Source organism: Phocoena phocoena, chromosome 10, assembly GCF_963924675.1.
Source record: "Phocoena phocoena chromosome 10, mPhoPho1.1, whole genome shotgun sequence".
Classification (NCBI taxonomy): Eukaryota; Metazoa; Chordata; class Mammalia; order Artiodactyla; family Phocoenidae; genus Phocoena; species Phocoena phocoena.
This window is the reverse complement of record NC_089228.1, coordinates 105074413-105088244: the sequence shown is the minus strand read 5'-3', so window position 1 is coordinate 105088244 and position 13832 is coordinate 105074413. Positions and strand designations below refer to the sequence as shown.

General features: G+C 41.9%; 1 protein-coding gene across 1 annotated transcript in view; it reads right to left on the bottom strand.

Moving 5' to 3' along the window:
* The window catches only part of EXOC2 (exocyst complex component 2), a 124326-nt gene that overhangs the window by 49898 nt on the left and 60596 nt on the right, over window positions 1–13832 (bottom strand). Inside the window, exons 13-19 of the mRNA XM_065884586.1 lie at window positions 9360–9425; window positions 9030–9187; window positions 8538–8659; window positions 7376–7437; window positions 1081–1161; window positions 755–814; window positions 11–72 (exon numbers count right to left, since the gene is read on the bottom strand). Of these exons, the coding sequence (XP_065740658.1) occupies window positions 11–72; window positions 755–814; window positions 1081–1161; window positions 7376–7437; window positions 8538–8659; window positions 9030–9187; window positions 9360–9425 (611 nt within the window). The remainder of the gene's footprint in view (window positions 1–10; window positions 73–754; window positions 815–1080; window positions 1162–7375; window positions 7438–8537; window positions 8660–9029; window positions 9188–9359; window positions 9426–13832) is intronic.

The window sequence follows — 13832 nt, the reverse complement described above, 5'->3', positions numbered from 1 at the left end:
CTCTACTTACTGTGCAGTATCTACATCGGCATCAGGCTTGGTGCTCAACTGTTCCAGACAGCATATAAAAACCTAAGTCAAAAATAAGACGTTTCAGTGGTATGAACGCTTAGATACTAATCTATTCGGACATTAAAGATAAATTTTATATAAATAACCAGAAATACATTGTATCTCTATTAAGTGGTATGTATGCATATATACCTTCTGTAAGTGGATAGACTGTATGTCCCATATATAGAGTATATATTCACATACACATAAAAGTATGTAAGCACTGGGAACACACATCCCAACGTATAATGCTAAGTGATAAAAAAATTTAAAGCACCTATGTTCTGATCCCATTGTTAAGTTCTTGAATGTATTTTATTTCCTTCCTCTCACTCATTCACTCATGCGTTCAACTGGGTTTATGTGCCCACAAGGCACTGGTCCCAAAGAACTTGGTGCTCTAGGTACAATGTAAACAACTGTCATGTCGTTTAATCTGTGCTCTAACAGATATATACACACATAGTACTGTGAGAACACAAAAAAGGGGAGCATAATAAAAATGAGTTATTGGGGTACTGCTAAGCAAGGTGGAACTAATCCTACCTTGAACTTATTTACCATAAACTATTATGTTCTCAGACAAGAAGGAAAAAAGAATACATATTTAATATCTGCTATACACTGATTATGAGTAGGAGGGAAGACTAATAATTCGCATTATTTCAGGCTTCAGGGCATCAGCGCTTTTACAAAGTACCTGCATGATGTTGATGCTTAGTTGGCAAACCTCTTCCTGGGTTTTCGGTTGTTGAAAGACCTGTAAGGAAGAATGAGAATTGTTGTACTTGGCTAAGAAAACTTTTTGTTTATGAAGTTCGATATAAGAAGTTAACACGTGGGAAAGTGTGTCCAGTGTGGGTCACCTGACTCTGAAAGGGGACAGGAATGGAGAGCTGGCCTCGGACCGAGTGACTGTGGCCTGAGTGACAGGGCAGCAGCTCTGGCATCTCAATGACCCAAACCTGCAAGGGGAGTCCCCGGCTGCCTGGCCCCCACCGCAGACGGCTGCTCTCAGACACTCACGCTGGCTTCTCCGGGCTTGCACTCCAGGACTTCTCGCAGCGACTGCAGGGAGTGCACCACGCAGCGCTCAAAGTGGCATGGCTGCAGAAGACAAAAGCAACAGGACCTGGGCATGCAGACCCCGAGCAGAAGCAAACTCGGCCCTGATGCCCAGATTTCCAGACGTGAGGAAAGGGATGGAGACACACACAGCCTCCCCGCCACCCGGACCTAGACCTGGCATGTTCCGCACTTGATATTTAAAGACCATGAACCCTGACAGTTGGAAGCGCATCTAATTCAATTAGAATAGAAGTTGGGTAGAATGAGAATTTTTCTTCAAAATTCTACTCTCCTGAGAGGCAGATGCCGGGATGAAGCGCGGACGTAACATACTCTGGGACGAGCTCCATCTCCCGGGCCTTCCTCATCTCCCAGGGGACGTTAGTACGATGACCCAGAGGAAGGCCGACCTTTCATTCCAACCATCTCTACGGTCACCAGATTCTATGCCCATCAAGTCAGAAATGAAACCTGAAAATATGTCCAACAAATGGGCTTCAGGATGAGTCTGAATGAGCCCTAACTACACCTCCTCGTGCCAGGCCCACTCCAGGGGACGGTGACACGTGTTCTCGTTATGTGTACATTCTGGGATGGAGTCGACAAAACTGTCACTTCTACAAAAAAAAGTACAGAAATAAAATAAGTGGACTGCAAAGTAGGGTAAGGGCCATGAAGAGAACAAGCGGGCACTCAGAGGAAAACTGATGGAGGGGTTCTGCCCTAAGCAGGAGAAGCCCCTGAGCCAGTGACAACATCCAAGCTGAGACCAAGGGCAAGAGGGGCCACCCCCGGACAGAGACAGGAGGGGCCTGGAGGCGCCGAGTCACCACCACGGGCCAGAGCCTGGTAGAGCCTGCACGGGGCAGGACAAGGCTCAGTTCAGCTGAACCAGCTCTGGGCAAAATCTGCTTCAATTACTAAAAGAACTCAGGGAAAAATCGAACAGAAAAAAAGACACACCTGTATACAAACCAAAGAAAGACAAGTTTACTCTCTCACAAAACAAGAATCCAGGCTTTAGGAAAACTAATAGCACCTCAACTTAATGTCATTTTAATACTGCACTTTGGAGCCACCAGAGGGCACCATAAAGAACATGCAAAAGTCTTTAAGTGCAGAGAAAGAAGGTTGGGGGCGGGGGCAGGGGCAGGGATGGATGTGACAGAAAATACCGCCTACAGAAAATAAAGTCCTGGTAGACACCGGCCTTACGAACCCACCTACCTGCCCCAGAAGGTAGGAAAATCTAAGATGTTACAATAATAACACTGGGAATTCAACCCCAAATCCAATGGCAGGCAGTTCAGTGTTCCTGTGCTGTTTCCTAACTGTCTTGCCTTAGAATGTGAACAGAGAGCCCGGAGAGCACTGCCAGTGGGAAAGGGAGCACATGAGTCTACACAGCTGCGATTTCTTTTTTCTGAAAAGAAAGAACAGGCACTATCTCTGCATTTTGTCAGTGAATCACCCAAGCTGCTGATTATAACATCACATATCATTCCAGTTATTCTGGAAGGAGAAAATTCTCAGAATTATCCAAACTGAAAAAAGGCAGAAAACCTTTTCAACAAGAGTAGAAAACAGGATGCTCTCCAACGAGCTGTTTCAGACACTCAGCTGAAAGCACAGTCATGGGGGCAAAGCTCATGTGCATTTCTTTAACTTGATAAGGACTCACAGGGAAAGAAAAACATCCTTATTTCAAACAAATGGGATCAGTGCTATGGAAATGCTAAGAAAATGTAAAGTAGTGTATGTAATAGCCTTTGAGACAACTGACTCTCTGTTCAAAACCTGAGAATTTCAGATGTTAGGTAAACACTCAAAGCTGGACCCTGGACATTGCTCTAAGCCTGGATGTACCTTCCCTCTCACGGGAAGTCTGTGCCCACAGCTGACAGCAGGCTCAGCTCCCAGAGGCCTATGGGATTATTAGCACATTTCTTCAACAACATCCAATAAGACACACTGGCTGGCACCAAATCACCAGTAAGTGGCTTTAGATCTCTAGCTTGTGTGTCACCAAACACGAGACCGGCTATGCTATGGATACAGTATCTTACCATGTTATAAACTTTAAATTTATTAGAAACAAGCCTCTACAGTAACCACTTCGAAGGACTTTCATGGGGGCTTATCTACTACAAACAACCAACCAACCTTAGATGTGGCTGTTATCTCACGCGCACACACTGGGGACCCAGATTTGCAGCCATCACACACGCACACTAGACTGTGTGTACAAAAACCACTAACCTGAAGCCAATACCTATTTTATGACTAAGTTGTTCATATTTTGTCCTTTTTTTTTTTTTTTTAAAAATGAACATAAATCCTTGAAAACAGATGCTCCGTTTTCTCAAATTGAACACACATCTTTTTCTTTGCACAAGATGACCTGAAGCTGGTACTAAGAACCCAGGGTCAGGGCTGTGCTGTCTGCTCTGCCTGGCTTGTTTCATTTGGGGCAGTAATTCAGCAGTGCTGGTCCAGCGATGTCTCTGGCCTGCCATCCAGGCCTGCTGTGATAATTAGGGATGACAGGGGCATAGGACAGAGCTTTGATAATAGTAAGGCTTTATGTACATTTATGGTATTTTTTATCATAGTGGTCCCAGTATTACAAGTATTAGTTTAATAAATTAAAATTCTCTGTATGTGTATAAAGCTTTGTATTACAGCTTTTTCCTACAGCATCTCATTTAATCGTAACCAACACCACTGTGAACAAGCATTCTGCTTCTTTAACTAGAGGCAGAGAGGTTAAGTGGCTTCTGAAGATGGCACGGCTACTGAGACAGAACTGAGGACGTAACCAGACCAGACACTGAAGCAGCACAGGGCCTTCCCTCCACACCAGTGCCGCCCAACACAAGTGCAGTGTGAGCCACAAACACACGTCATGTACGTAATCTTAGATTTTCCAGGAACCACAATAAGTAAAAGAAAAACCTAAATTTTAGTTTATAACGTGTAATATATCAAAAATTATTTCAACATGTAGTCAATACAGAAAGTTGAGATCTTCTTTCTTTCTGTACTTGCTTCTTTCTTTGGAGTCTGAAGCTGTGCCAAGTGGCTGCTGTGCTGGATGGTACCGTCTGCTCCACACCTCCTTCCTCTAAATATTGGGTGGGCCAAAAAGTGCCTTTGATTTTTAAGTAAAAATAAAAGACACATTTTTCATTTTCACCAAGAACTTTACTTAACAACGTATTCGCCCTTTTGTTCCACTACCTTCTGCCATTTTCAGGCAACTTCATAATTCCATCTTCCCAAAACTTTTTATCTTTTTGAGCAAAGAACTGTTCCAGGTGCCTTTCACAGTCTTCCAGGGAACTGAAATTTTTATTCCATTAAGAGAATTATGTAAAGACCGATAAATGAAAATCTGAAGGTGCAATGTCTGCTGAATATGGCAGATGATTCAGAACTTCCCAGCCGAGCTGTAACAGTTTTTGCCTGGTCATCAAAGAAACACGTGGTCTTGCATCATCCTGATAGAAGATTATGCGTTTTCTGCTGACTAATTCTGGATGCTTTTCATGGAGTGCTGCTTCCAGTTGGTCTAACCGGGAGCAGTACTTGTTGGAATTAATCGTTTGGTTTTCTGGAAGGAGCTCATAATAGAGGACTCCCTTCCAATCCCACTACACACATATTACCTTCTTTGGATGAAGACCGGCCTTTGGTGTGGTAGGTGGTGCTTCATTTCACTTGCCCCATGATTTCTTCCGTTCCACATTATTGTACAGTATCCACTTTTCATCGCCCATCACAATTTGTTTTAAAAACTGAACGTTTTCATTACGTTTAAGTAGAGACTCGCATGCGGAAATACGGTCAAGAAGGTTTTTTTCGCTTAACTTATGTGGAACCCAGACGTCAAAGCAATCCACAAAACCAAGCTGGTGCAAATGATTTTCCAACACGTGATTTGGATATTTTGAGATATGTCGGCTATCTCCTGCGTGGTATAACACTGACTGTTCTCAATTAATGTCTCCATTTGATCACTATCAACTTCAACTGGTCTACCCAACTGTGGAGCACTGTCCAGGGAGCCATCTCCAGCACGAAACTTCGCAAACCACTTTAGACATGTTCTATCAGTCACAGCACCTTCTCCATACGCTGCACAAATCTTATTTTGCATTTTGGTTGTGTTTTTATCTTTCTTGAAATAATAAAGCATAATATGCTGAAAATGTTGCTTTTCTTCTTCCATCTTCAATATTAAAATGGTTACACAAAAATTCACCAATTTAGATAAGTCTTTTTTTTAAATGCACGCTGATATGACAGGTGTCACATACAATCTAACAAAATTGTTTCAAATGAAGTTAAACACAACTAAGTGCTACTAGAGCATCCTACGGAAAAAACCGAACGAACCTTATGGCCAACCCAATATTTAGCTATAGGATAGTTTGTATTTAAACATAAATACCTCTGAAAAATAAATCAAAACAAATTTTTATTAAAATTAAATCCTTTAAAATATAATTACAGGGACCTCCCTGGTGGTGCAGTGGTTAAGAATCCGACTGCCAATGCAGAGGACATGGGTTCGAGCCCTGGTCCGGGAAGATCCCACATGCCGCAGAGCAACTAAGCCCGCGTGCCACAACTACTGAGCCTGCGCTCTAGAGCCTGCGAGCCACAACTACTGAGCCCGTGTGCTGCAACTACTGAAGCCCGCGCCCCTAGAGCCCGTGCTCTGCAGCAAGAGAAGCCACCACAATGAGAAGTATTCGCACCACAATGAAGAGCAGCCCCTGCTCGCCACAACTAGAGAAAGCCCATGTGCAGCACTGAAGACCCAACGCAGCCAAAAATAATAATAAGATTTAAAAATATACATATATAATTATAAGACTTATTAAAAATAAATTCCCCTAATTTCAAGCATGATTTAATTTACAAAAATTTGGAAGTAAGCACTGCTGTTCCAAACACACACTTGTATAGCTTTGTATTATAACTTAAGAAAGAACTTTGAACTTTAGAGGAAAAGAAGAATTTCAACTTGTCAAAAATTCCCCAACTGAGATTGGGACTGACATATATACACTAATATGTATAAAATGGATAACTAATAAGAACCTGCTGTATAAAAAAATAAATAAAATTCAAAAAAAATCCCCAACTGTCAGAGGAAGGCTGTGGACAAGCACACAAATTCAAGGACATGAAGAAATGTTACAGGGGGTGGTTGCTCCTCAACAACCTGAGCCCCACTACTTTGTAAATGTGAGCAAGTCAGACCGTTTTATTCCACTGTACCTGTCTACTAAGGTAAGGCAGAACTGTTGGGGCCAGGATTGTGCTCTGCTGAAAAACTACATTTTTTCCAGCCTCCGTTGCAGACAGGGGTAGGCACGTGGATAAATTATGGCCAGTTAGATGTAAGCAGAGTTGTCAGTTGTGGCTCCTGGGAAAATGCTGGACTTCCCTGCTGACAGGAATAAGGCTGTGGTGGCTGGAACTGCAGTGGCCATCCCGTGTCATGAGGCCATCCTGAGAGAGGAGCCACACTAAGGGTCACAAAGCAGGAGTCGGAGGAGCCCTGGACGCTGCCCGTACTACATGACAAAGCTGCCACACCAGTCCCAACCTCTTTAGTGGGGGAGAAAAAGGAAATGCCCTCTTCTTTAAGCCACTGAATGTTTTAACCTTGCCTGACACCCACATACAGGTTGCTGTGGGATCCATGGGACAGACTCAAAAACACGAGAACTCACAAACTCTAACACTAACACAATTTTCAAGGGGATTCTGAAAATCTCAAAGCCCCATCTGAAAAGATGATTATTCCAGAGCGAACAGACCATGGTTTTAACTGCCCACCTGACCCCTGCATGCGTCTGGAGAAGTTCGCTGTTGCCTGTTTTGCCTTAGGGCCCAGCAACAGCACTGGTTTCCTATCGTGCTTTTCTGAAAAATTCGAATTGCTGGGTAACTTAGAATTACATTAAAAAATGTAACACAACAAAAAATAGTTAAGAGTCACAGGATGAAGAAAGAGCACTCTAAAGGGGGATCCACTGTTTTTACTCATTTTTAAATACCTGTGGTTAGTGTTAAGCAAAAATGACTCTGAGAAGGAAAACTTTAAGAAGTTTGCTTCTGCATTTCCAGAAACGTTTTAGAGTTGCAAGAGAGAGCATATGCTCATTATCAAAATAAATCAACTATTTTGAATATAACAGACACCAATGATTAATCACCAAAAAGAATTTAAACTTACTAGGGACGTCAGGCCTTCACTGTCGACAACCCAGTCTTCCTTTTCAGCCAATCTCTTTACTTCTACAGGGAACACAAGTACACGAGCGCGTCTTATTATAATTATCTCACTGAACTTCAGAGAGATAAACATGCATAAAGGTTATGGTTTTTAATTGTTTTATATAAGTTTGTAAAAAATCAGTGAAAGTAGGGAGAGAATATAATTCTGGTAGACTCAAGGATTTAAATGTGTATCACTCACTGGATTTTTCTAATACAACATTAATGTAAATAAAATTGTCTACTGTGTAGCCCAATCTGGAGAATGCTGGGCTAGGTTCAGTGACAGCTTCAGACAACAACTTAGTAGTTATTCAGCACTCCTGCTAATACTAAACAGGTACAAGACAAGACACACGGCATTTCCCCCCAAGTTTCTGATGACCAAAGTGGACTCTCTCTCAGTCCTGTATGCTCCCGATGATGATAACGTGATACCCACGGAGGGAAGAACACGACCAGCGCACACCTGAGGGCTCAGCCCCGACCTGGGCCAGGGGCTGGTTCTGTGCAGACACAGCCTTCCTACAACAAAGTCCTTGGGACAGATACCAACGGCTTGTGCCTTTCACAACAATATTCTTGATTGTTTTTGAAAATGTTTAATAACCCAGAAGGCTGCTTTGCAAAGATAACCTTCATTGTTTATGACTATATGCAGAAATCCTGAAAACTCTATAAAAGTATAAAGAAAATGAACACCTATAACTTCTGCGGCAAAGAGAAACTGTAAACAGTCTTTCTTCTGATTTTATGCTGACATTTCTAAATTAAAAATTTTAAATATACATACATATATTTTCAAAATTGGGATCATACTTTTATACACATTTTATATTCGACTTTTTCCACTTAGCATTTTCCATAAGGATGTTCTTATATCCTTAAATATTTTTCAAGTATACCCATCTTAATTTATATATGGTCTGGCATCTCAAAGTAAATAGATTTGAAAAGTTTCAAAAAAGGAAAAAAGTTATATTGAGCAGCTAAAGACAGTCTGAAATACTCAGATTTCTATAAGAGCATCTTTCATGTTTTTAAGGATTTGGAAGCTGGAAAGAGAGGGCATGTGCAAATAACTGTTGTCTAGCCAATGTCATCAGTTTTTCTCAACATACCTTCCGCTGTGTGCTGCAGTGTGACCACCACACAACGCACTCGAAGGTCCAAGACGAGGTCCTGGATCGTCTGTAACAGGTCATTAGGAATCTCAAGGGCAGTCAAGGATTCATAAGTAAGCCTGTAGAACAAACACAGCAAAACAAATGTCAGCAGAGCAGGATCTGGAAGCAATTCCAGACATCATTTTGGCCATCCCACAACGATTCACAATGGTGCTTATAAGCTACAGCGTTATGTTGAAAACATGGGGAAAGTAAGCCCATTCACAGGGATAATATCACAGTGACACTGAACTAAACAATGAAAAAGTGACATTCTCATCAGACAAAAGCACCAGCAAGGTTTAAGAGCTTAGTTATCAGGTGACACACGGGAAACAGTGGGCACAAAAGGAGACAGTAAAATTCTGCGTTGAGTGTATTAAAAATCATATCCCACACTGAGTGTGTGGTGTTTCCCCCTTTTCTGGAGGACGCGCCCACATTTACCTCAGAGTCTGGATGGCGTGAGCGAGCCCCTGCCCAGAGAGCTCGGCCTTCACTTCCCAGCCTCTGCACTGCCGCCCTCCGCCCTCCGTGACGCTGAGCGGGAGCAGGGCCCCCCGGAGCAGCTTCACCAGACAGTGCATTACTTCCTGGATCATTTTCTAGACAATGATGAACAAGCAAAACTACATTAAAAGGCATCAACTTGATTAAATCAACTGGAAGAGTCGGCCTGCACAAGACAAATGTCTTCAATGTACATCAAGGTCTCTAGCACTTTGCTTGAGAAAACCCTACCCCAAGAAAAAATCTACATACCTATCCTTAACTCACCTTAAAATCATTTTGTCTTTGCCTTACATTCTTTGATCTTTCAATGTGGCCTGACTTCTCAGCAGTCTTAAAAATTAAAAAAAAAAAAATTAGTTGTCTTTAGAAATAATTTATAAAAAAAAAGAAATGCTTTAGCAGTTGTATATAAAGAAAGCATGAAATATAGTTATAACTTGATTAAAAGGAATGTATAAGAAGTAATCTAAGTTTCTGATTAAAGGATGACTAATTAGAAAACCCTTCTTATTCCAACAAGAAGCTATTCATCTTCCTAAAACCTTTAAGTACAATTCTCATAAATAAACCTAAGTATTAAACTGAAACTTCCTGTAGGTGAATTTCACATGCTGCTTTCATCCACAGTTTTCTACAGTTAAGCCTACGGGCATGCAGTCCATGATGCCGATCCAGCACCACTTCGCGGGCAGTGGGTGCAGAAACGAGAGGAGCAGAAGCTCTGGACAGGTGTCCGGACGCCTTGGACCCCCCACCCCGCTCCTCCCGATAGTTTTCGTGGAACATGAGCATTAGCGCTGACATTTATTTTTAAAAACTTACACATCACTGCTCTTCTTCCAGGGGCCTCACGGTCTCATTTAGGAGGGAATGTATTCTAGAATTGGTTGTTATCTGTTCACTGAGAGCCATGTTTTCCTCTGATTTCTTTCTCCTTAATGTGTAGAAGACCACTTTACACTGATTAAATGAGAAATCTGTTCCACTGGATTTCAGTTAACTTTTTATTACCAAATTTTCTAACAACTAAATATTATTATACAGAATGTCCTAGCAGGGCAAACTTAGGGAACTTTCCAAAGGAAGAAGTAATCACAAAATGGTACAATGTAAAAGAAAATTCAGATACTTCACCAACATAATGTAAAAGTTACCCTTTAAAGGTAAAATACTGGTGTATTTGGTTAGAGAACTTTTTACTTAGGAACAACTGCATTATAAATAATTATGATATTGATGCCAAGGTAATTTTAAAATACTTTAAGGTATGCTATTTCTATTTAAGGTATAAGCTAGAGAAACAGTGTGGAGAGTTGGTCTACAGGATCAACACCGTTGACGGGAAGGAGTAAGACAAGGATAAGGATTGCTGACGTCTTCAACAAAGTATCAGACACCCTGACAGAAGAGGCCAGCACACACAGACACACACACCTCTTCCGGAGCTAATTTACACTTATCGTGCAGCTTTTATCATTTTTTTCTTTGTAGAGATGCGCTTTTAAAAGAATTTAAGTTTAGCTTTTAAAAAAACTAAACCCCAAATTCACAATAATAATTCAATAAGCAAATTTCTAAGTTCACTGGCCAAGAACCATCAAAATTCTTTGTATATCAGGATTTACAGAAATTGATTCTTTTTAGGACAAATGCGAAGTAACTGAAGCGTTTTAGAGCTGCAGTGAGGCGTGACCAGAGGGGCTCATGTCGGAGTTTGACCAGCTACAAAGACAAGAGACACAGGGCGAGGTGTGGGGAAAGGGGTGGAGTCCCCTGCCCTCTGCAGGTGGGACACTCTCCCCAACCTCCACGTGTCCTTTGGGGTTTTATGGAGGCTTCATTAAGTAGACACGATTGATTAGATCACTGGCCACCGGTCACCGAACTCAGCCTCCAGCCCTTCTCCCAGAGATCTGGGGGTGGGACTGAAAGCTCCTACCCTCTAAACACAGGGTTGGTCCTCCAGACAACTAGCCCCCATCCTCAGGTGGGAGACACTCATTATCACAGCAAAAGGCATCTTTTACCACTCCTCACTTAGGAAGTCACAATATCAAGGGTGAGCAAGATCAAATATATATTTCTTATTATCAATCTCAAGATCACCGTTCCAAATTTACATCTCCAGCCCAAATCTTTCCTCTGAGGTCCAAATTTGAATTTCAGGTTGCCTACTTGGTGTCCGCAGAAGGCCTGGGCAGAACAAGGTGAAACGGCGGTGCTTCTGGGTCTGGAGTTTGCTGGCCTCCAGCTGGGAACTGCAGGGTCTCCAGAGTGCTGATTGTGGACTTTGGGGCTTGCTACCCTCCACAGTCACACGAGCCAACTCCTTAGAGTAAAGCTCATTCTCTTTATATACACGGTTGGAAACAGAGCCAACACCCTATTGGTTGTTTTTCTGAGTCCTGGCTCACTGTGCTGTGGCGGACGGATGGGAAGGGCCTCTGGAAGAAGGTGTCATCTGTCCCCGGGAAGGGTCAAGCCCATACAAACCTGCAAGTGTCCCGTCAGATGGGGTATTTTCTGGTTTTATCTGCCATAGCACCTAACGCTGAATTTTTTATACAATAGGCTTGCTCAATGGGAAGATTATTTCACAGTCCTTTCTTTGTTCTGTGAAATATTTTTGAATCAAAAGAGTGAAAATCAATTGTTTGAAAAACATCATACCAAAATTTAGGTTAAACTTTGCCAGAACAATTCTGCCCACCAAACAGGTGCTAATGCACACGTGATGACACCTACTGGACAGAATAACTATTTAAACATCGAGGGCCTGCCTCCAAACACAAAAGAAGTGGAGAGGGTAGGGGAACTACCTGTAAGGCATACCTCTTGCAATTGTTAAAAAAATCGTTACTTATTGTTTTATTCTGATAAAGAGTTGAACATCTCCAACATGCTGAATTATGTACACTTTGCCCTACTTTTAAAAGAAAATTTAATTTTGGAACAGAAAGGACATTTTAATTTACATACTATGAGTTATGCAATCTTTTAAAATGCTTATTCCTAAAGTTTAAAAATTATTTGGATACTTTAAAAGTTTTCACCTCAAAATACACTACATTTAAAATATATCTAAAGGTAAAATCTTAACCTACTATTAACCATTTTGCTAGCTAAAAACCTTAACTCTTTCCTGCACACACAGACCAAAACTACTTTGTGGTAAGACCAACGGCTAGATCGCACTCTTTTGATTCACATATGTTACCTCACATGGCCTTGACTGGTCTGAAGAACTATTTGTTAAACTGTTGGAAACTCCATCTAAATCTTTTAACAGATGAACTCGAAATAAAACAGTTTTACAACAAGAAAAAATATGAAATTCCAAGTAAATTGTGTTTAAATATTAGAGAGCTTTCTTGTATGAGATTGAAACCCTGGAACTCTTCCCAATATTAATTTAATTAAGTCTCTGGATCTCACTCATGACATGATTGGCTCCCTTTCCTAACTCCTCCATTCCTTCCACTGTCCTCTGGTGTCTTTCTGGCTTTTCAATAGAGGGTCACTTAGTTTAAAAACATGCCTAAATCTGTACAGTGAATTACACTTAATAATTATTACCATAAACTTTTAAGAAAAGTTTATGAGTATAAACTGTTGGAAATTCCACAGGCACACCCAACTCAGCACAACTGATCACAATGATTTTCCAGTGCTGTGACTCCTGAGCTCATTTATTCCTCATCTGCAACCAAACACTTCATTTAGACGTTTACACAACTAGGTATAACCTGTGAGAAGGAGAATACCGTCCCTTTTCACCAAATCATCTCAGATCAAAAAACCCTAAAAAGATGCAAGATGAGGCAACTACTGTCCATGCATGGGGGCCACCTCCAGACACCGCTCCAGTTGGAAGGAAAACACTCGGCTGGAAACAAAACTAGGTTTCCAGACGTTTCCTGCGTTCTGCTCCCTCACATGTGAGAACCCGCCTTGGCAACATTCAGCACGTCTCTGTTCTACATCAGTCCCACACTTCTCACCACTACTAAGCTTTGTTCATGAAACACCTACTGTGTGCCAGGCCAATGACACTTCAAATACTGGAATAAATATTTACTCCAAATAATAAGAGCAAATTATTTTTTATCTCCCCGACACTGTTATAAGCACTTCACTTAATATTAACTCATCTAATTCCCAAACCATCCCCCTGGAAGTAGGCTGAGAAGTAACGGTATCTGCCCAAGGTCACAGCCAGTAAGCGACACACACTGGGTGTTCTACTCTAACCCTGGCGCTCTGCAAGAGACGCTGTGAACACAGCTGTCCAGGCACTGGCGTGGAAGCACCTCCCCTTTCCAGTCTCACAAGGGCTCTGCTTTAGAGGGAGCAGGTAAGAGGAGGAGGGTACAACACGGCAGGAGGGGGTGGCTGTCCCCCACTGCAGCAAAAGGCAAGAAACCCAAACCTTCCCCACCACAGAGGCCGCCACTCTCATCCAGCTGCCATGAACAAAAATGCGGGCTGATCGGGCACGTCTGAAAGCACAACGCTGAGAAAACTCTTTTCAGGACACCTAAAGGCACTCTCTTCCTCAGGCAGCAATGAAGGCCAGCCAAACTCTACACATATTTTATGGAAGACTGACTTTCTCTGTACAGTGAACTTTTCAACAGAGCTTTTGTATAATAACCAGGTAATACAAAATGGACATGAAAGAGTTGTGAGGTATGTTATTTATTGCTATAATATTTGAATGTGTCAGTAACTGATACA